Source organism: Neolamprologus multifasciatus, chromosome 6 (assembly GCF_963576455.1).
Source record: "Neolamprologus multifasciatus chromosome 6, fNeoMul1.2, whole genome shotgun sequence".
NCBI lineage: Eukaryota > Metazoa > Chordata > Actinopteri > Cichliformes > Cichlidae > Neolamprologus > Neolamprologus multifasciatus.
In genome coordinates this window covers 18,258,296-18,277,952 of record NC_140444.1, presented here as the reverse complement: position 1 = coordinate 18,277,952, position 19,657 = coordinate 18,258,296, and the positions used below count along the sequence as shown (strand labels likewise).

The 19,657-nt window shown below is 40.5% G+C and overlaps 1 protein-coding gene across 3 annotated transcripts in view; it reads left to right on the top strand.

Annotated features, from left to right (window-relative positions):
• The window catches only part of LOC146516816 (multiple PDZ domain protein), a 44,522-nt gene that overhangs the window by 1,142 nt on the left and 23,723 nt on the right, over positions 1 to 19,657 (top strand). For all 3 annotated transcript variants that reach the window (XM_085164408.1, XM_085164407.1, XM_085164405.1), the window contains exons 3-20: positions 657 to 823; positions 2,082 to 2,297; positions 2,606 to 2,674; positions 2,842 to 2,964; positions 3,417 to 3,500; positions 3,936 to 4,043; positions 4,769 to 4,871; positions 4,982 to 5,073; positions 5,182 to 5,395; positions 5,712 to 5,786; positions 6,367 to 6,446; positions 6,677 to 6,823; positions 9,591 to 9,776; positions 9,967 to 10,128; positions 10,591 to 10,800; positions 12,676 to 12,846; positions 15,394 to 15,508; positions 17,514 to 17,712. In XM_085164408.1, the coding sequence (XP_085020534.1) occupies positions 657 to 823; positions 2,082 to 2,297; positions 2,606 to 2,674; positions 2,842 to 2,964; positions 3,417 to 3,500; positions 3,936 to 4,043; positions 4,769 to 4,871; positions 4,982 to 5,073; positions 5,182 to 5,395; positions 5,712 to 5,786; positions 6,367 to 6,446; positions 6,677 to 6,823; positions 9,591 to 9,776; positions 9,967 to 10,128; positions 10,591 to 10,800; positions 12,676 to 12,846; positions 15,394 to 15,508; positions 17,514 to 17,712 (2,521 nt within the window). The remainder of the gene's footprint in view (positions 1 to 656; positions 824 to 2,081; positions 2,298 to 2,605; positions 2,675 to 2,841; positions 2,965 to 3,416; positions 3,501 to 3,935; positions 4,044 to 4,768; positions 4,872 to 4,981; positions 5,074 to 5,181; positions 5,396 to 5,711; positions 5,787 to 6,366; positions 6,447 to 6,676; positions 6,824 to 9,590; positions 9,777 to 9,966; positions 10,129 to 10,590; positions 10,801 to 12,675; positions 12,847 to 15,393; positions 15,509 to 17,513; positions 17,713 to 19,657) is intronic.

The following is a 19,657-nucleotide window of genomic DNA, read 5'->3' as shown; positions in this document are numbered from 1 at the left end:
GTTACCGCTGTCAGACTGCACACCACTGCCGTCATTAAGCTCTTACAATTAAGGTGTCAGGCATGTCTGCCTCAGCCAGACAGTAAGGGAACAGTTACACGTGCAGGTGGCAAAAGAACTCACAATCTGGTCAGTAGTCAAAACTTTGCGGTGAAGAGTTACGGGGTTTTAACCTTCTGCCAAGTACAATTACTGCAGTTGTGGCTTGTGGTCATCAGCTGCTACTCAGCTAAATAAACAAGGGCAGTATGACCTGATGAAACGCTTCATCGTTCGCTCTGCGGTGAAGTTGAACGCCTCCTTTAGTATGATGAAGTATAGGTTTTTGTGTGTGCATGTGTAACCACTTTAATTCAGTTTCTGCCTCCATATACAGCCACAGATTTTAAATCAAAATAACTCACACAGGCAGCCTTGGTTCATGGATTTTTATTTTCAGACAAGCACTCGAACCTCGAAAGCACAGTTGTTTTTATTGTTTACTCTTTTACTTTCCCACCGGTACTAGTAAGTGTTGACATTTAATAGCTTAATATCAAATACCTGGCTTTGTGTCACTGTCTCAGCAGCTGCCACAGCATGCGAAAACTAATGCAAAGCCAAATGGGATAAATCCTGTTTCTGAATGACACAAATAATCTACAATTTCTTCGCAGATACCCAGTGTGCCTTGGCGGCGGTGGAGAGACTGCAAGCCAAATTGAAGGAAAGAGGAGAGGCCCCCACTCAGGAGAAGCTATCCCTGCTGAAGACTGTCCTGCAGAGCCCACTGTTCCTTCATATACTGAGCTTACAGCAAGCTCAACAGAAGCCTGCGGCGAAGGTATAGCGAAAAGCCAGAATGTGTGGGTGTTTGGTACATTTGAATGGTGAGGAAGGAGCCCGGAATCCTTCCCAAAATACTGAATGCAGGAACCAGACTGGATGAGTAATCAGCTTACCTAAGCTTACCACTAAAGCCCTGAGAAAGAGGGAGAGAGGGGAGGAGGAGGGAAGAAGTGGATATATCAGGTTGAAGAGTTTACAGAAGTCGTCTGTAACATTGTCATAAGTTTTGAGCTGATGTGTATGTCTGTTTGTGTGTGTGTGTGTTTGAGTTGTGAGGTATACAGCTCTGGATGCCACTCATCCAAGAGTTTTTATGCATACAATCCTGCACTTCCACGGCGCATGTATCTGCGTACTCATTTGGTGTCTACCAGTTGTGACATCCTCTAATAGGCAAAGTTTAAACACACTGGGAATATTAGATTGCCATGTGGTTTGGGCTTGTAGCGTTCTGGCATTGTTGCATTCAGGGAAGCGCGGCACTGGAGTGTGTCAAAGATCTCTAGATATTTTTAACAGGACAGACGCTGACATGGTTTTTATTAGTTGAGATTCTTTGCACATTTCTTTTTTTTATGCATAGCATTTGGAATGTGAGGGTAAAGTTTCCTGTTGGTATGTTTTTTTATAGCGTTCTCTCTTTAACGCTCTTTCTGCCATTTCAACAGGTGTCAAAATTGTTAGGATAGAATACAAATCACAAATAGGCACCCACTGAAACTTGCTTTTAAACTCTGAAACAGAAAACGTTGCAGACAAAAGAGAACACTTTTGTGGTTATGTGGTATTGAAAAGAAGCCTTTATCTCAGATCCTTAAGTTTCCACTCTGCAATCTTTTCCCTCTCTGCTCCATTTTACATCTTTCTGTAGTTTTTCCCTTTCAGTTAACACACATTAACCCCACCCCCACCCAACCCATTCTTCTCTCTCCCTCTTCTCCTTCTCACATCCTTCTCCATTGTCTCACATTGGCCTCCTTTCTCAATTGCTCTATGCTTTTTAATTTGCCTCCATCGCTCTCTTACCATCATCCTGTTCCTCTCTGACTGCACGTCTCCATTCTTCAATTTGTGTCGACCCCGTTACCCATCTTCCTGTCACCCATCGTTTTTTCCTTCTTTCCCTTGTATCCTTCTCTTATATATCCTCTCTCCATGCACTCCACCCAATCCATCTCTTCTGCATGCATTCTCTTCTGTTGCTTCATGCATTCAATTTAAACTCTTCCTTCCTGTTCTGTAAATCTAACCAGGGGAAGGGCATTTCCAAGTCCGTGTCCATGAACTGTGGCCCATGCCAGGGTGAAGCACTGGGCACAAAGACGCTGAGCCACAGCGACTCGTACACATGGGCCGTGGAGAACAGAAGGCCCAGCTCTGCCAGGGACGGCAGCATCTCCTCTCATGGCTCACAGGAGCTGTCCTTCTCAGACATCTACCCAGATAACTATGTTCCAAGTGAATCTCAGGTATATAAAAATAGCCACGATAAAAGAGAGATCATTCAGTCAGGAGTAGTTTAGTATTAGGGAGTCTTTTATTTTCAACATGCACAGACTACGGATCAATCAAATGATTTATTTTATTCTGTTGTAAAAAGGAGCACATTACTATTTAAAATGTCACATTTCACATTAGAGAATATCTCTTTGCATTTTGTAAGTCAGGCCCAGTTGGCTATCATCAAATGAGAGTCTTATCTGATCATAAGAAGACTTCTCAGTTCATTTAATATAATTCCAGTTTGCTTTTATTTAACACAAGGCATTTCTTTTAGTACTGCACTCCACCTCGGCTCTCCCGTACCATGTCCATGGGGAGAAACCTTTCTGCTTTTGCACACGAGGTACAGAAAGTCTTGTATATAATATTTATGTATCTCTTATGTGTGTAAAAAACAACTGAATGAAACACCTAATACTCTTCTCCTTTTTCAAGCATTTAATGAGAAATTATTTATTCACTCCCCCTTTTCTGTCTCCCTCCCACTTATTGTAACCTTTGCCCTGTTAGAGGCGTCATGTGGAGATGATAGAGCTGACCAATGATGGGAAAGGACTTGGTTTTGGCATCATAGGAGGACGGAGCACAGGGGTCATGGTCAAGACCATTCTCCCTGGAGGAGCTGCTGGAAGGGTAAGTGTGCCTGCGACTGAATCACATAGCTAAAGTTTACATAGCCATTTACACAAAAAAATCCTTTTCCTTTCCTGTCTTGTTTTTATTTTCGCCATTACTTAGATGAAAAGACTAATCAAATGGAGAGTCAAGCTTTGGTTAGCCTACTCATAATTCAAGTCACTGAACTGGAAAGAAGCACAGAAGGAACCATAAATACCACCTTGCAGTTGTATGCAAACACATACAACTGCAAGGTATAAAAAGATTAGAAAGACGAGAAGCAGAGGGGAATGCTAGCTTGTTCGATAATACAATGAATCCTCTTATGATCAATTAATGAATTATTAGTCCTTTATGTCTCGTTTATCTAATTTGTACACAAATAAAATGGTTCAATCTGCACAGTGTTGGAATGATGTTTTTTTAGCCAAGCATTGTTATCAAAACAAGTTTCTTTTGCTCATCAGGATAAGCGCCTGCACAGCGGAGATCAGATCCTGCGCATTGGCGATACGGATTTGGCGGGCATGAACAGCGAGCAGGTGGCACAGGTGAGTAATTTAAAATTATGGTAAATGGTAAATGGACTGGTTCTTATATAGCGCTTTTCTACTCTGTCCGAGCACTCAAAGCGCTTTATACAGCTAATTCATTCACCCAATCACACAAGCACTTCTAAGTTTAAGTGCTGAGTATCTAACATTCACACTCCGATGGATGCATCGGAGAGCAACATGGGGTTAGTATCTTGCCCAAGGATATGTGGCATGCAGACTGGAGCAGACTGGGGATCAAACCACCGACCTTCTGGTTAGTGGCTGATCCGCTCTGCCACCTGAGCTACAGCCACCCCATTATAATAACGCTTTGTGAAACTGGTGATTAAATCATTGCTTAATCTGTTTTTGCGGTTTCACTGTTTTTCCTGTTTGAGAATAGGTGGCTTTTAACTGTTCATCTTATTCATTTATGCTCGCCTGGCCTAGGTGCTGCGAAATGCTGGTACCAGGGTGAAATTGCTCATTGCCCGGGATGGTCCTAAGGACAACCACTGTTCCTCCCCTGTCTTCAACCAGGGGAACCTGGGTGGCGTGGTGGGTGTATGTGTGTGTGTATGTGTGCCTGTGGAAGAGAAGGGGTGGGAGGGGAGGGGTATCAAAATCAAATATAAGAATCAAATATTCTTTAAGCCCAAATATCTTTATGCATCTGTGCCAGCGAAGCTGATGTTTTTGGATATTCTGTCCCTTCTTCCTTTAGTACGTGGACTCAAGGAAGACCTGAATAGGCATATAATAGATGTAATGGTCAAAAGGCAGTTTCTCCGTGTCTTCTCATGTCCATCCCAAATTGATGATTGTAATGTGTTTGTAAAATCTGTAATTTCTTTACGTCATGCACACATTTTTATTATTCAATTATGAACTAATTTAAAATAGGTCATTTGGCTATAGCTCAAAAATTCATATGCTAATTATGACAAAATATCACTCACATGTGCAATAGGGTAAAATGATGATGAGATTAGAATTTATTACCAAAGGGCCACAAGTGAACGTCACTTGGATATAAAAATGTTCTTTGAAAACACTTTTCCTTTCATCAGTGCTGTAACTTAGGAACAGAAGATGAGGTTGTGATCGTATCGTGACACTAATCTTTGGTGCTCACCTATTAAACTCCTTTAAATATCACGCTATATATTAAGCTGTATAAGTCTGGACAGGCGTGGTTGCAAATGTCATCTTGACTGGTTGGTGAAGGCATACAACTGCAAGGTGGTAATTATGTTTTTTTTTTCTTCTGGACTTCTTTCCAGGTCAGTGACTTGAATGATGACTATGAGTTCAGCGTGCAGTTCACTAAGAACAATCGGGGCCTGGGATTCAGCATCTCTAGCTATGTAGGTGACCTAAACTCAGGTAAGTTTCATCTTTATCCAATAAAAAATAAAATACAGTTCCACATTTATGCAATCAGTTCTCAGTTTCATTTCAGATTTTATATATTTCATATATTGTTCTTTCCTCAGTATACAGTGCTGGCGTGACGGTGAAGAGCATAGTAAAAGGCAGCACTGCTGATCAAGATGGACGCATACACATTGGAGACATCATCTTGTCTGTGAGTTTCTCTTTCTCTCTCTCTCTCTTTTAACCTACACTGACATTAAATCTACTTGTAGTTGTGTACATCGTCTACTCCATCCACATCTTTTGTCACCTGACTCAGGTCGATGGGGTGAGCCTGCAGGGCTGCAGTGAACAGCGTGCCATGGAAGTGCTGAGGAGGACAGGTCCATTGGTCAGACTTAGGTTGCTGAGAAAAGCCGTCCGTCTTAGTAACATCCTGCCTCCAGTTCCTCCTCTGCAGCGCCTCCGACACTCCCACAGCTTCCATGAAGGGAATCCCTACAAATGGGGCCTCAACAAGATCCAAGAGTCAGGTGATTTGTGAAGGGGAAACACATTGGCTCAGTTGTGTCACGGTCAAATCATTTTTGTTGTACCTGAGAAACTCAAGAACGTGTTGATTATTAATCTATAATTCAAAGGATCATTGATTCACTGGTTCTACCTTCATAGTTGAGTTAAACTGTGACCTAATTAACTTTGTAATATTGGATCGGAATATGATATTGAATCTCTGTATTGATGTTGAGCTTGCTTGCTTGATTGCTGGGGAAAAACAGACCTTTTCTTTTGTGTGTTTGTGTGTTATGTCTGTTTGGATCCCTGCACGTGTGCTCAAACGTCTCCCAGGCATTTGCTCTCTGCATGAAATCTCCAGGAGAGCAGCGTACGCCAGCAGACGACCCAGACACGATTCCAAAAACGGTAAGCTCCGCTTCCCATACTGCACTGCAGTCTGGAACTAGATCATGGGACTTGGTGTGATATGCTGATTGGACTCGGGGAACAGCAATGTGCCAGTGAAGCGTGCTCTTTGATGGGAGTCTATTTATAGTATTGTGCAATCATGTGTTTATCCAACTCATTCAGCTAATTCCAGATGATTTGTCTCTCACCCCGCCTGTATATATGGCTTTATTTAGACAAGAATTTTTGGGCTTGATTAGAGAGCACAGTTAAATAAGCCCTGATTGCTGTGAGGCTTTATTAGATGAATGAGAAAACATTGGTTTGCCAAGAAATCACAAGATGGTGGATGTGAATATGCACATCCTATGTGCCTGAGCTGTGGGTGTATGTTGACATCCTGCCTTGCCACAAGTAGAAGGATGCTGTCATCTCTCTATAATACAGCCAAGTGGATTCTTTCATATAGGATCCCATTATTTATTGATTGGGTCATCTGAGGGCTTGAGGTGATTTGAATTGGTGTGTATGTGCCTGGGTTCATATATCTCTACATATGTGGGGTGAGGCAGATTTTCTGTGTGTGCACATTTTACAGATGTGAAACTGACTCCAGCTGAGGAGGAAAACCTGAGAAAGAGGTGGCAGCAAGCAGTGGGACTGCGATATGAAGTGGTTGTAAGTGTCACTTTAATGCTGACTAACTGTCACGTGACTAAATTTAATATATAAACGTGTATTTTTACATTTGTGAAAATTTGTGCAGTACACAGAAAAAACAACCATTGAAAAATCACAGTTTTTTGACGTAACAATGCTCAAACGTCTTCTCCGTCAGACTTACCCACTAAATGTAGCTTTCTTTGTTTTTTGTTTTCTTGCCATTTATTTTCCACAATCTCCACCAGGTTTGCCAGCTGGAGCGATTCAGTGAGACAAGCGGTCTGGGCATCAGTCTGGAGGCTCGGGCAGGGCATCACTATCTGTGTTCCGTCTTACCCGAGGGGCCCGTCGGCCAAAGTGGCAAGATCTTCATAGGAGACCAGATATTAGAGGTAACTCTGATACTTCAGGCCCTTTCAGCCTCCGTATGTGGAACTCATCATTTTCTCATTTGATAACAATATGAGATTATGCAAACCAGGTTATAGTACGATCTGTGTGGAACTGATTGATTTGTCACGGCTGTGAGTTATTTCTGGATTACTTATTATATAAGGTTCCATCATTGATATGTTTTCATATCTTATGATTTCATACCACAGATAGTCTTCCATTTTTAAATATAGTATGACCAAGTGATTGATCTTGACAACCATTTTCCCACTGACTTCTTGGTCAGGAAGTATCTTGAAACCATATCTATCACCACTTAGTGACCCTCATATAGAATGCAGGCTTTAGGCCCTTCTCCAATGGTTTAATTTTTCAAACCTGTAAGCTACGTCCGTGTTTTTTCTGGCTTTTCTTCTGGCTTGTGATTGTCTCTAAGCTCTGCATAGCTTTAGCCAGTTATTTCTTTAAAATGTCCACGTTTGGCTGGGTGAAGGTGATTCAAGAGTCTGATTAGGTCCTTTGCCAGTTTGCAAAGACACAAAGTTGGCAAGTTTTTTGTGAAGAGCTGCTACATTAATGACATGTTGTAGTGTATCTGTGAGTGTGCACACTCATTTACATGTGCTACTGTTGACATAGTGCACATAAAATGGATGGGCTTGTAATTAAACATACATGAGACTGACCAGCCAATCGCCAGTCAGAACAGAGAGCACAGTAAATGTAGTGTTTTTAGCTTTAGTTATGCACATGCACTATTGGACTTTATACCTGGAGTGAGAGGTATATGTCATTTTCTGTGGAGTTTGAATGTTTTCCACTTGTTTGCACAGATTTTCTCCTGCCATGCAAACACATGCTAGGTTAGTGTTGCTCGTTTGGGCCCAAGCACTAACAAAAGAAATTCTTAATCTTTAGAGTTTGACTTCCCTTTTAAAGATTAATAAAGTGGTAATGATAACATACACTCACCAGTTGTTTCATAAGGTCACGGTGTGTAGTACGGGTGTAGTGAATTGCATTACTTTTAAAAGTGTTTTCTGAAAATTGTGGGCGAGACATTAGGAATACCACCACCTTCTTATATGGTCACTATGGCTCAGCTTGATTGGAGAGAAGCGACACAGAACCAGATGTTGTCAGTTTCACTAAGGATATTTATTGCTCAACCACAAGATATAAGAATCAAAAAATGAAGAAACAAACTACAGGGACAACATGGCCTGTAGGTGTTTCCAGATCAGCAAAAGAAAATAGAAAGTAAACACAATCAACTCTCTGCCCAAAACCACATCTTTTTCTCTAATGTCTCTAAACAAAAGGACAACTAGTGTGTGTGTGTGTGTGTGAGAAACCTGTCTCAGCCTCAGGCAGTAACAAGCACCTTGAACATTAACTGTACCTAGTATTTGCATCCAACCTTAAACTGTATCATTCGAGTTTCTGCTTGTAGCATACATAAACCAAATCAAAAGGCATTGAAGGCCACTGCTCACATTATACTGCTCTTCAAATCTAAAACAAATACTTCAGCAACCACGTGGATCCCCTTATTGCTGGGTTGGACTGGCAGGCTCCTGTCCAATCAGCAGCGTGTGCAGCCAGGCACTAGACTAACACTAGTATCAGTGCCACAGTGTTTTTCACTGTCAGCTGCTGCCACTTGCATTTTATCCTCATCAGGTTACTGCAAAATACATCAATTAAAAAAAGCATGTATTAAATGTAATCTACAGTAGTCAAGAAGGATTTCAGCAATGCCATCCATTAAGAAAAGTGAAGAAATGTTTAAACGATGGGCCTACACTGGCTAGAATCTAATAAATATAACTTATTAACATTCAACATTATTTAGACTTTCTCCTTAAGATAAATTTCACAGTCTAAATTTACTACTCTTTCTTTGCATGTTGCCATGGTAAAACATGCCATAAGACCTTCACTGATGAGGGTTTTTTGTTTTTGTCTTTCATTACTCACACACCCACATAAATCTGGATCAACATAGTCAGAGTTGATTGATCAGCTGCCTGAAAATTTTGAGTTTCCCATCTCAGGGTTAATTAACTCAGACTTCGACTTGGGGAAACCTGCAATCTGGAACAAATTGGGGGGGAAAGGCAAACGCATAAAAAAAAAAAGAAAAAAGGAATGAATCTAGGAATTAAAACAAAAATGTAAATCCAAACACGGCATATCCACTTCTCAGGGGACAGGTTCACTCACATGTATCACTATGATGAGGAGTCGGATGAACTCTTGGATGAATTATAGCTGCTTTACTCGCTTTATAGTCACACTCCAGATTGTCTTTCATGTCTTTGTGGGGACAAACCGACATCTGTGACGCAGCTCGACCCTTTGATCTCCTTCCCATGGCTTAAGTGATGCCAAAGCCATTGTTCATCTCTGTTTTTAAATGAGCTTCACCCGGTTGGGTTATTGCTTCCAGCTTTAATTGTTTCTGCTGTGACTCGATGTACTGCAGCCAGCGATTTCTCCTTGATTCACAAAACAGAAATTTCAGCCAAGTATGCTCACACACATGCACAGAGAAACGCAGTTAGGGATATACACAAACGTCAGATGATTTGCAGCCAGCGCTTTATGGGAAAACATTTTCTCACACAGCATCTTTAACCTTGGGTACACAGCACAGTAAAGAACACATTTTTTTAAACGCTACAAACACGACTCAACCAATCCCTGACTTCGAGAACGTGTATTTTTGAAATAATGTGTAATTTTTATGTATCTTGCTGGCAGGTGAATGGAATTCCTCTTATCGGAGAGACGCACAAGGAGGTGGTCAGTATTTTGAAGGAGCTGCCAGTGCACGTATACCTTGTGTGCGCTCGCATTATACCCCCTTCAGTTCCCAACAGTGATGAGGAAGACGATGATGATGTCTGTCTCAGCCTGAAAGAGCTGCTGGCTGGGTTCAATGATAAGGTAGGGACAGCCTGAAGAGGCGGTAAACTGAGAGGAGTAGATTTAATATTGAAATCCTTTAGCTTGAAAACAGCATGAATAACAGTAGATCAGCATGTGAAAAGAAACTCTGAAATACCACTGATGTGCTCTACAGCTGTAAATCATTCCACATTTTCTGCTCTCTCTCTCTTCTTTCTGTTTGTTCCAGTTGGACCAGGGTTGTGTCATTCCCTGTCCTACAGCTGAGGACATCACCAAGCGTGGCGTGCCCCCCATGTCACCTCCTTTGGCCATGTGGGAGAGAGAGGCTCAGGTGGTCGAGCTGGAGAAAGGAGAGGCGGGCCTGGGCTTCAGTATCCTGGACTATCAGGTCAGAGACATGCCTCTGAGCCTTTCTACAAATAGAACTGGCTGTAATAGGCTGCAGTCTAAGAATATCAGTGTTGGAGTTTCTCAGTGAATACTAAGAAAATGGAGGAGTTGACTTCTGTATTCTGTAGGGAAGATTTTTGTATTTTGTGTTTTTGTGCTCTAAATCACCAACACGTTGATGTGCCCTGACGGTTTCTATTTAAATGTTAGATAATGAAATCTTTTTACACAACAAAAAATCAATCCTTTCAAAAGCTTTCAAGCTATAAAGAAAAGGCAACTGTAGCTGGTTTCCCTTCTGTGAAGCTAACCGATGCTTTTGCTTTTCATGTGTTAATTAAGCCCTCGTCACTTTGTTTACCTGCATTCATGCCTCATCTTCTCATTCTCATTTTTCTAGTTTAACTTTAATTTTCTGTGCATATTTGAGCAAATCTTTCTTCTTTCGATTTAACTCTAGGATCCAGAAGATGCTTCTAAAACAGTTCTGGTAATCCGGTCTTTGGTGCCTGGAGGTGTAGCCGATCGGGACGGTCGCCTCCTTCCTGGGGACCGGCTCATGTTTGTCAATGAAGCTGACCTAGAAGGCTCCAGCCTGGATTATGCTGTGCATGTCCTAAAGTCCACAGGCTATGGCCCTGTCCACATTGGTGTTGCCAAACCTCTGCCGGTATGTGCAGATAAATCATGAGGATTTATGATTTTTATTACTGTATAGTATACATAAAAATTCAAGTACACCGCTTTGACCTGTAAAACAGTAAATGATTAATGAAATATAGGCTATTTAATCTTAAGTATATTTAAAAGCAAACCAATTGAAAAGACTACAAACTGCAAACTTAGTGAAAGAAAAGTGTGATCATTTTGAGCAAGCTGATTATATATATGATTTAAACATAAAGCTAAAAGCAGGAGCAAGGTTAAATACTACCTGCCAAAACTAAAGCTTTTTGAGTTTAATCCTGGGTTATAATGTCCAGTTCAACATGACACTGCATGGAAAGAAATAGTCTGTTCTCAGGATTGCCACATATTTGCGCACAAGTTGTGTTTGTGCCCAGGATGATATACCAAACATACTAAAACTATGTAAAATAAGTAAAACGCCTAACTAAGGTTTTACTGTTGGGCCTCTCAAAGTAGTCAGCCTGTTTTTAAATATACTGTGCATAATGTTTGATACCCTATCATTTGATATAAAAATGACAGCAATATTGGAAGATTTTAAAATTTTGATTGCTAAAAATGTTTAGTAATATTGGAGCTAACTTGTATGCTGTGATAAAGTAAAAAGTAAACTGTGTATGAATAAACGGCTTATTAGATCGTCACCTACAGCTAATCCTGCAAATACTAACACTACTTTATTATGCATTATTTATCATAATGGTCCAAATATATGGAAGTTTACCAGACAGTGTGCCATGTAAGATGTTGCCTTCCATAATAAATGGTATGGTACATCTTACATGGCATATACACTATATAGATAAAAAGTATTGGGCCACCTACACATTATGGCTAATTTATATTCAGAGTCTTTAGTGTAGCCTACACAGGTGGCTCTATGTTTGTGTATGATGGTCCATTATATGTTAAGTGAAGGTACCAATCATAATTGTTGCATGCTGCATCCACGCATGTTGTATTTACATTTTTAGAGAGGATTTTAGGAGGTTTGTGGTTGTGATGTACCTACATAGATTAAACACAGAAGCATCACACCTACAGGAGCCACTTGACCATGGAAACCCATGCCATGAAGCTTCCAGCACGTAGTTTTTGTGCTGATGTTAAAGGTGGTTTGGAAGTCTGACATTTCTAAAACAGCTGAACCTTGGCGACTTTTACACAATATGAGTCTCAGTACCTGGCAAAGCAACTCTGTAACTGTATATAGTGTTCCACTTTGCAGTAATACCACTTCCAGTTGATCGTGGAACAGCTAGGAGAGCACAAAATTCACAAACTGCCTTGTTGCAATGGTGGCATCTCATTACAGTTCCACACTCAAATTCATTGAGCTCTTTACGTTCTCAAATGTTTGTGAGGCTGCTGCATGGTTAGGTGCTTGTGTTCTGAGTCATATTCATTATCACACATTGCACGTTCAAAACATACTTTCAGTTCAAAAGATATTTTATTTTACTGTTATGACTTCATTAAATCTTTATCAGTTTGGCAATGTATAATAAAATGTATTATAATTTACAGAGATATGCAAGCTCATTACTTGCATGTATGTTTTCTCTTAATAAGCACTTTATGTCTTCTCCTTTTTGTTGTGGACTGTGGCTTAGTAACAAGGAACAGAGAATCTAGTTACAGGCCTTCTGAATTTTTAATGCTGCTGAGAGATAAACACAATGCTCGACCACTCTACAGATGGAGAGAAGGGGAGGGGAGTACAGGGTGTCTAATTTATAGTCACCCCCTTTAGCCTGTTTGCTTCGATGCAAATTTACTTTCAAAGCAACACAGCTACTTTTGCCTTTATTTTGTCAAAGTCCTAAATTTCAACTTTTGAATATTGTATTCTCAGCTGGAACTGTGCGGTGGCTTAACTCCCATCTCAGAGAGGAGCACACGGGCTTCCTGCGACGACAATGACAGCCACACTCAGGTCAGCCTGGTAGCTGAAGCAGCCGAGGCTAACGTCAACGCCACTGCTTCAAACTCAGAGGACAACAGCACCAGTCAGCTGTGTTACACGGTATGTTCAGCTAAACAAAATTAGCACCAGTCATAAAATGATATTTCTGCCATTGGACAGTACTTGATAAATGCTTTTTGCACACTTTATGGGGTAGAAAAATAATAGAGAGGTAGAGTGTGTCTATATTTGGGGTATTTGCACATTTATTTATTTGTCAGCAGAAAGCAGAACAGGTTGTCTGGTTATTCTGTGTCTGGATTAAATACAATTTTAAGTAAAGTTTAAAATGTGTTATTTGGTCCTTGATCTTAATAATATTTCGTATAATCATAAGCAAAATCCTTTCAGAATAAGTATTTGCATACTTGCAGTATTTGCATAGTATTTGCATATTTGCAGTGACACATACAGTGAAACTGCGGTGGTCTGGATCTGTAATCTGTCACAGAGGAAACATTGCTCATTACCATGCAAACCTGAGATTCTGTGGGTAGCCATTTTAGTTGCTCTGAAGGAGATTACCATGTCAGTGTGTGTTCGCTTCATTCACATTCTATAGTGGGGAGATTAGACCTGGCTGTATCAGTATTACTGGGTTGGGGATAGAGAAAAGTACTCGGTGTCACAGAGTTGTTCCTGCATTGTGGCCTCAGCTCAGTCCTATTGAGCTGGCCTTTTGTACTCTACTTTGCTTAATTACCAACAATTGCCTCTCAATGAAAAGTGCTTACTGCTTGCACAGCTTTGGCACATGGTCGAACACAAGGACATAGAGTTTTGTCTCAGGCTCACGCATACACACACAAGAGACTTGGAGCAAGTGTCAGTGTTTTCATCAAAGATGGGCTTGTTGCAAAAGGTAGCCTCAGAACTTCAGTGCTGCTTTTACTTTATGTAAAGATTCAAAGAAGATGTCTTTGTTGCCGTTTTTCTTTGTGAAGTGCCCGAGGGGACATTAAAACTCGAACTTTCTGCGTGTTTTACATTTAAGAGTAACTCCAAAGGCCTCAACCACAGAGAGTTACAGTAATAGCTCTTTGAAATAATTACTGTGTCATACAAGAATGCAGGTAGTGGTAATGATAATTTCACATTTCAGTGCCAGGTTATCTTTGCAACACAATTCCTTGTTGAAGTGTTGATGGTGTTGGCTGTGAAGGGTCCATTTCATTTCTTCTCTGGCACCACTGTCAGGTTGACATCGGTTCTTAGTAATATTAAGTGTCTTTACTGAACTGAGTCCTATTAAAGGTGCTGCATATACCCACGGACACTATATTAGGTAAACCTTTCCAGCACCAGGTTGGATTGGTGGTTACCCTGTGATCATCAAGGGATGGACATGATTAGTGATAATACTCAAGGAATGATGCCCCTACCCAACCCTGTGGCTTGTCACGTGCTCCAATATTGTACTGTGGACATTTATGTGCTCTCTGTGCAGAGGAGGTTTTTTTTGTTTCCTGTTCTCATGCTGTCCTCCCATAGGTGCCCAGCATGAGTAGAGGTCTCTTTTTTTCCTCTTGTACTTTTCTCTGTAACGCTGCCGATCTCCGACTTGTATTCCCATGTGATGTCTATGTTGTGTGTGTAAGTCGGGGGAGGTTCTATTCCTCTGCGGGGCAACCTGCATATGGCCAATAAAGCATTCATTCATTCATTCATTCATTCATTCATTCAATTGGTACTAAAAAATACCCCATACAGTTAGATCTCAATTAATCAAGGCAGGGTGGACCTTTCATGATGTTTACGCCAAATTCTGACCCTGCCATCTGAATGTCAAAGCAAGAATCGAGACTCATTAAACCAGGAAACATGTTTCCAGTCTTCTGTTGGTGAACCTATGTGAACTGAAGTCTCAGTTTCCTGTTCTTGGCTGACAGGAGGGGTACTCAGTGAGGCCTTCTGCTGCAGAAGGCCATCTTCTCCAAGGTTTAAAATGTTCTCCACTCTTGTCTTTTGCATACTTTGGTTGTAATGGGTGGTTATTTGAGTTGCTGTGGCCTTCCTATGAGCTTGGCCATTCTCCTATGACCTCGGGTATTGAAAAGGCATTTTCACACAGAGAACTGCCACTCCTCCTATATCTCCTTATATTTTATATATATTATATATGTATGTTTTGTCTGACCATTATCTATAAACCCCAGAGATGCTATGTGGGAAAACCCCAGTAGTAGCACTTTCCTAAAAACCTGTCTGACACCAACAATCATGACAGATTCAGATGATTTGATGATTGTGTGACTATGTCATTAACACCACCAGCAGGTCAGTTTTCACCCATTTACTGGATGAATCACCCAAGCAATTTGGTGTCTAGGACAAAACATTCACCAAACGCCTGCAAAATTATTGACCTTTCGATCAGCCTCCACTTCACTTTGTGTTTAGTTGTTTTAAAAGATGTTAGACTGCTAGTGTGCCAAACTTGAACACTGAAAAGTTGGTGAATATAAATCTGTTAACACTGTCGTTGTTAGCGTGGAACTCAAAGTGGAGCTGTGCTGCATAATTGTTCACTAGCATGAAAACACACTTTTATGCTCTCACTCACCCCTGCCCCCTTGTCACTCTCTCTCTCTCTCTCTGGAACACCAGCTGCATCATCGCTTCACCAACATGGATGATGACGACATGCAGCAACCGCCACCTCTGCCCCCCCGCACCAGCTTTGAGAGGACAATCACTGTTGTGCGGGGCAATCGTAGCCTTGGTATGTTCTCCGTCTTTCTCATGGTGGTGCTGTCTTGGTGTGTGTACATCGCAGGCATGGCGATAATGACACTAATAGGAGGCGGTGATGACGACTGCCCTGAAGAGGAATGATGAAGCAATGTGTTCCTCATTCCTGAGAAAAATATGATCCGTGTGTGTACCGCATGTGTGTGTGTGTGTTTGAGGTACGAAGCAATGAAGTGACATAAAAGAGAATGAAAACTTAGCATTCATTTAAAAAATGACATATTAATTTGAATGTTGATTCTAATATATGATTATATTTTTTATACTCCAGTATTGAGACTGCATTGTCTTAACTGCTCCAAGAGAAAGTCTGATGTTTGGCTCTTCAAACACAGGAGGCGAACAAAGAGTGCAAGGCAGTTCTGCTCTATGCAAAGTATAAGGAAACAAAGTCATTTGTATTCTCCAAACGTGCTAATAAGGCACCACACTATGTGTGTGTGTGTGTGTGTGTGTGTATGTGTGTGAAAGTTTGAAAGTTTGAAATTATGCAAATGTTCACAGGTAGAGAATATCAAGGTCATAACCTACAGTCTGTGTCTGTGTGTTGCACCACTGTATTCTTTGGTTTTTACCTGTTTTTATATTGTAGATCCTTTTACTGAGATATTTATTGAAGTTCTGTCTTCTGGATATCCAAGTATGGAGGGTTTGCATATTTAGTTTGTTTCTGGTTTTGTGAATTTACATATGTTTGATCTGAGGCAAAAGCCTCAGCATAGACAGGGTTACAGTGTTTATCCATAAGGCTTGAATATGGACTTATTTTTATGAGCAATGGTAATGTAGTGCAACATTTTTTGTGCTACTTTACCAACTTTTCCAATAGGTGCCATGTGCAATGCGATCCATGACTATGACTTTTTACCCAAGTGAGACATGCACATACCGTATATGGCTGCTTCGTGCTAGAGTTTGGATATTCTATAGAGCAGGTTGTCAAAGAAAAAGGTTTGATGGTGTGAAAAGGGTTTTTTTCTTGCCTTGCTCATCTAAAACATGACTATAAACAGCTAATTTAGTAGTTGCTTATTCCTGGCGTGAACCAGTTGGTGTGAATTTGTTTGACTTACTTTTTGAAGAGGTTTAGATTTCCATGTAGAATATTTCATTTGGATATAACCGTAACGCATTTTAAGCATTGTTTTGGCAGAGTTTGTAATGTTTAAATCTGTCTGGTTACAGTGTCATAGTATTGAGCACGTTTAAAACATTCACCATAATTTCTTTGAATGTCTTTAAAACATGTGTCTTCTGTTTGTCCTGTCAAAATCGGTAGCTATGTCTTCTGTTGACTGTATTCCATGCACTATGATTGTATTGTAATTTGAATGTAATAAGAAAAAGACAATAAACTATTTATATGATGAAAAATAAGCACAAAGTCATTTCTTTGACGAATTTCAAATTATGTACGACCATAGTGTTGTGGATTGTAGTTAGATAGCAACGTAGTACGCCAGCAGCTATAGACCAGACTGCCTAATTTGTTGCAGGCTGGCTGGCTTCCCTTTCTGTGGTTTGTGTATGTGCGTGCATGAGGCGTGCGTGTGTGTGGACGCCTGATTTACCTGCTTCTGTCTGTTTGCATTAATGAAGTGTTTGTGTAATCCTCCTAGTGTCCAAACTGATAATGCCAAAGTCGGGTGTTTATGTGACAGGCATGTGTTACTCGTCAGTCACCTGTGCCCTCTGCCCTCTGTGGATGTGAGTGTGCATGACACTCTTTGTGCACCTTTTGTGGGTGTGACTGTGAGGGATGATGCTGTGTAAATGTCAAGCATTTGTAGCCATGTTTGTGTGCTAATCTGCCTAGTGTCTGTCTTGATTATGCTGATTATACCACTGTCAGGTGTTTGTTTGGGCGACTGTCTCTCTGTTTGGCATGCATTCAAAGCAGCCTTAGCCAGCCCTCCGTTCACCTGTGCTTTTGTGTGCTTGTGTGTGTGTGTGTGTGTTAATGTGCGTGTTGGCAGGGATGACAGTGAGTGCTATCAAGGACGGTTCAGGCATGCTGGTGCGCAGTGTGGTCCAGGGGGGGGCTGTTAGCCAGGATGGCAGGCTCGGGGTGGGGGACGCCATCTTGGCCATCAATGGAGAATCTACCTCCAACCTGACCAGCGCCAAGGCCAGGGCCATGCTCCGCAGGCACTCCGTCATAGGTCCAGAAATTAGGTAAGGAGACAGTCACATCCCCGCAGCCCCCCAGAAAACATGGTCAAGCTCAACAAAAGGGCTAAAGCACTCTAGGGCTTTTTTTTTTTTTTTTACTGTACATAACAGAGCCCCTTTTTTCTCAATAATCCTTAATCCCTAAACAAACACACTGTTTGACTGGCTGTGCAGTACTGTTTACATCCTTTACAGTGTTTTAAGTGCTGCTTGAACCTTTGGATTTCTTATACTTAGTGCACATATTTAGTAATTGTGCTTGCAAAATTATTTTGACGATTGTGGCTCGAGTAGAGTAAGTATATTAAGAAACTAATTATATTTCTGAAGGTCTCTTGACAAAAAAAGCAGAAATATCCCAGGTGCAAATGACAAAATGAACTACTTGTATCAAGCTGTCTCAGTTTCTTGCTCCAGGTGGGGTGTTAGGTATTTTGTGGTACAGTGACCTACTGGGACATTTTAATAAAAACAAAGAGCCATTGTTCTTGTGAAATGCCAAATTATCTCGTTTTAAAGAGCACTCTCAAAAAGATATTCAATATGGCTAATTAGACCTCTATTCAAGTTAAAACTGGACTAAGTCACCGCAAAAGAACCTCTGAAAATGAGGAAGATGTAGCTTCTCAACCTTAATGTAGCAAATGTCAGACCATTACGATAGTCAAGCACATGCTCTAGTACACATGCCCACACAGTCCCCAGTGCAGGTCATCCATGAGAACTAAAAACACCTGAGTGGACAGTGCTACTCTTTTTTTTACCCCTAAAAACCACTCACCTAAAGTATACACAAAACCTAAGAAATACAGACATTGCTGTTCTGCTTATTTCTTTCACTAACAGAAATGAGCTTCTACACTTTTCCTGCAGACTTTAATAAGACTGAAAGTGTGTTGCAACTACAGCTGATGTCATCTTGTAGACTTCAGGTAGCAGGTTTAACACACTTTCACAGAGGCTTCATTTGTCAGGTTTGGAAGCTACATTGTTGTTTTATAACGTCTATAAATAATAATAATAAAAAAAAACAGGGAAAAAAATCAATAACTACATGTGTAGTTTTTCACGCTTTTTTACACTTTATTTTAAAGCCTAAAGCTAACCATGGCAGCTAGCTTTACTTGATTTAGCTGTCTTATTTTTTTTTTTTTTACATTACATTCAGTACAGCTTTTTGAGATTACTTTTTATTTCATTTTACTCCAAATTACAATAACTGTATTTTTTGAATTGCTTATTTCGATGTTTTAATATTTTTGCACAGTGTAAAAGGCACAAAAAGTCTTGATGCTTGCTCAACTTGCTTGCTCCAGGTAAAGAAATTTCAAAAAGTTGATATGTCCAGATGAACAGAATCATCTTTCTGGGATCTATAAAAAGTGTTCAGACCTTTTCAGTTTTTTCATACTTGTCTGGTAGATTTAATTTTGATTTTAAAAAAATGCCATAAATCATAATGACCATAAACTACAATGACCAAAAAAAATTTTTTAGAACTGTACATTTTTTAAATTACATTTGAATTTTTCTGCATTTACGAAATCTTTACTATCACATCCAAATTGTGGTCAGGTACAGCTGATTATTTTTGCTTCATCCTAAAGTTGTCAGTGTCAGTGTCATACAGATAAAAGGAATCCCAAAGTCACTCAAACAAAGCTTCAGAAGTCCTTTGTGGAGAACACAAAGGACTTCTGTGCTTTTATGATACAGCAGCAAGATTGAAGCCACTCTTGATTAAAACACATACAACCTCCCACAAGGGGTATTTAAAGGACTAAAGGAACAAGATTCTCTGGGATGATTCTCTTGCACATTTCTAAGCACCATCTCTGTTGAGCACTAGACACTGCTTATTATCTATCACCTGTCTAAAACCAGTGACAAGGCAACACACTGTGTGTGCTTCTCAGCTAAATACAGAGATGTTCCAAATGTAAGTGAC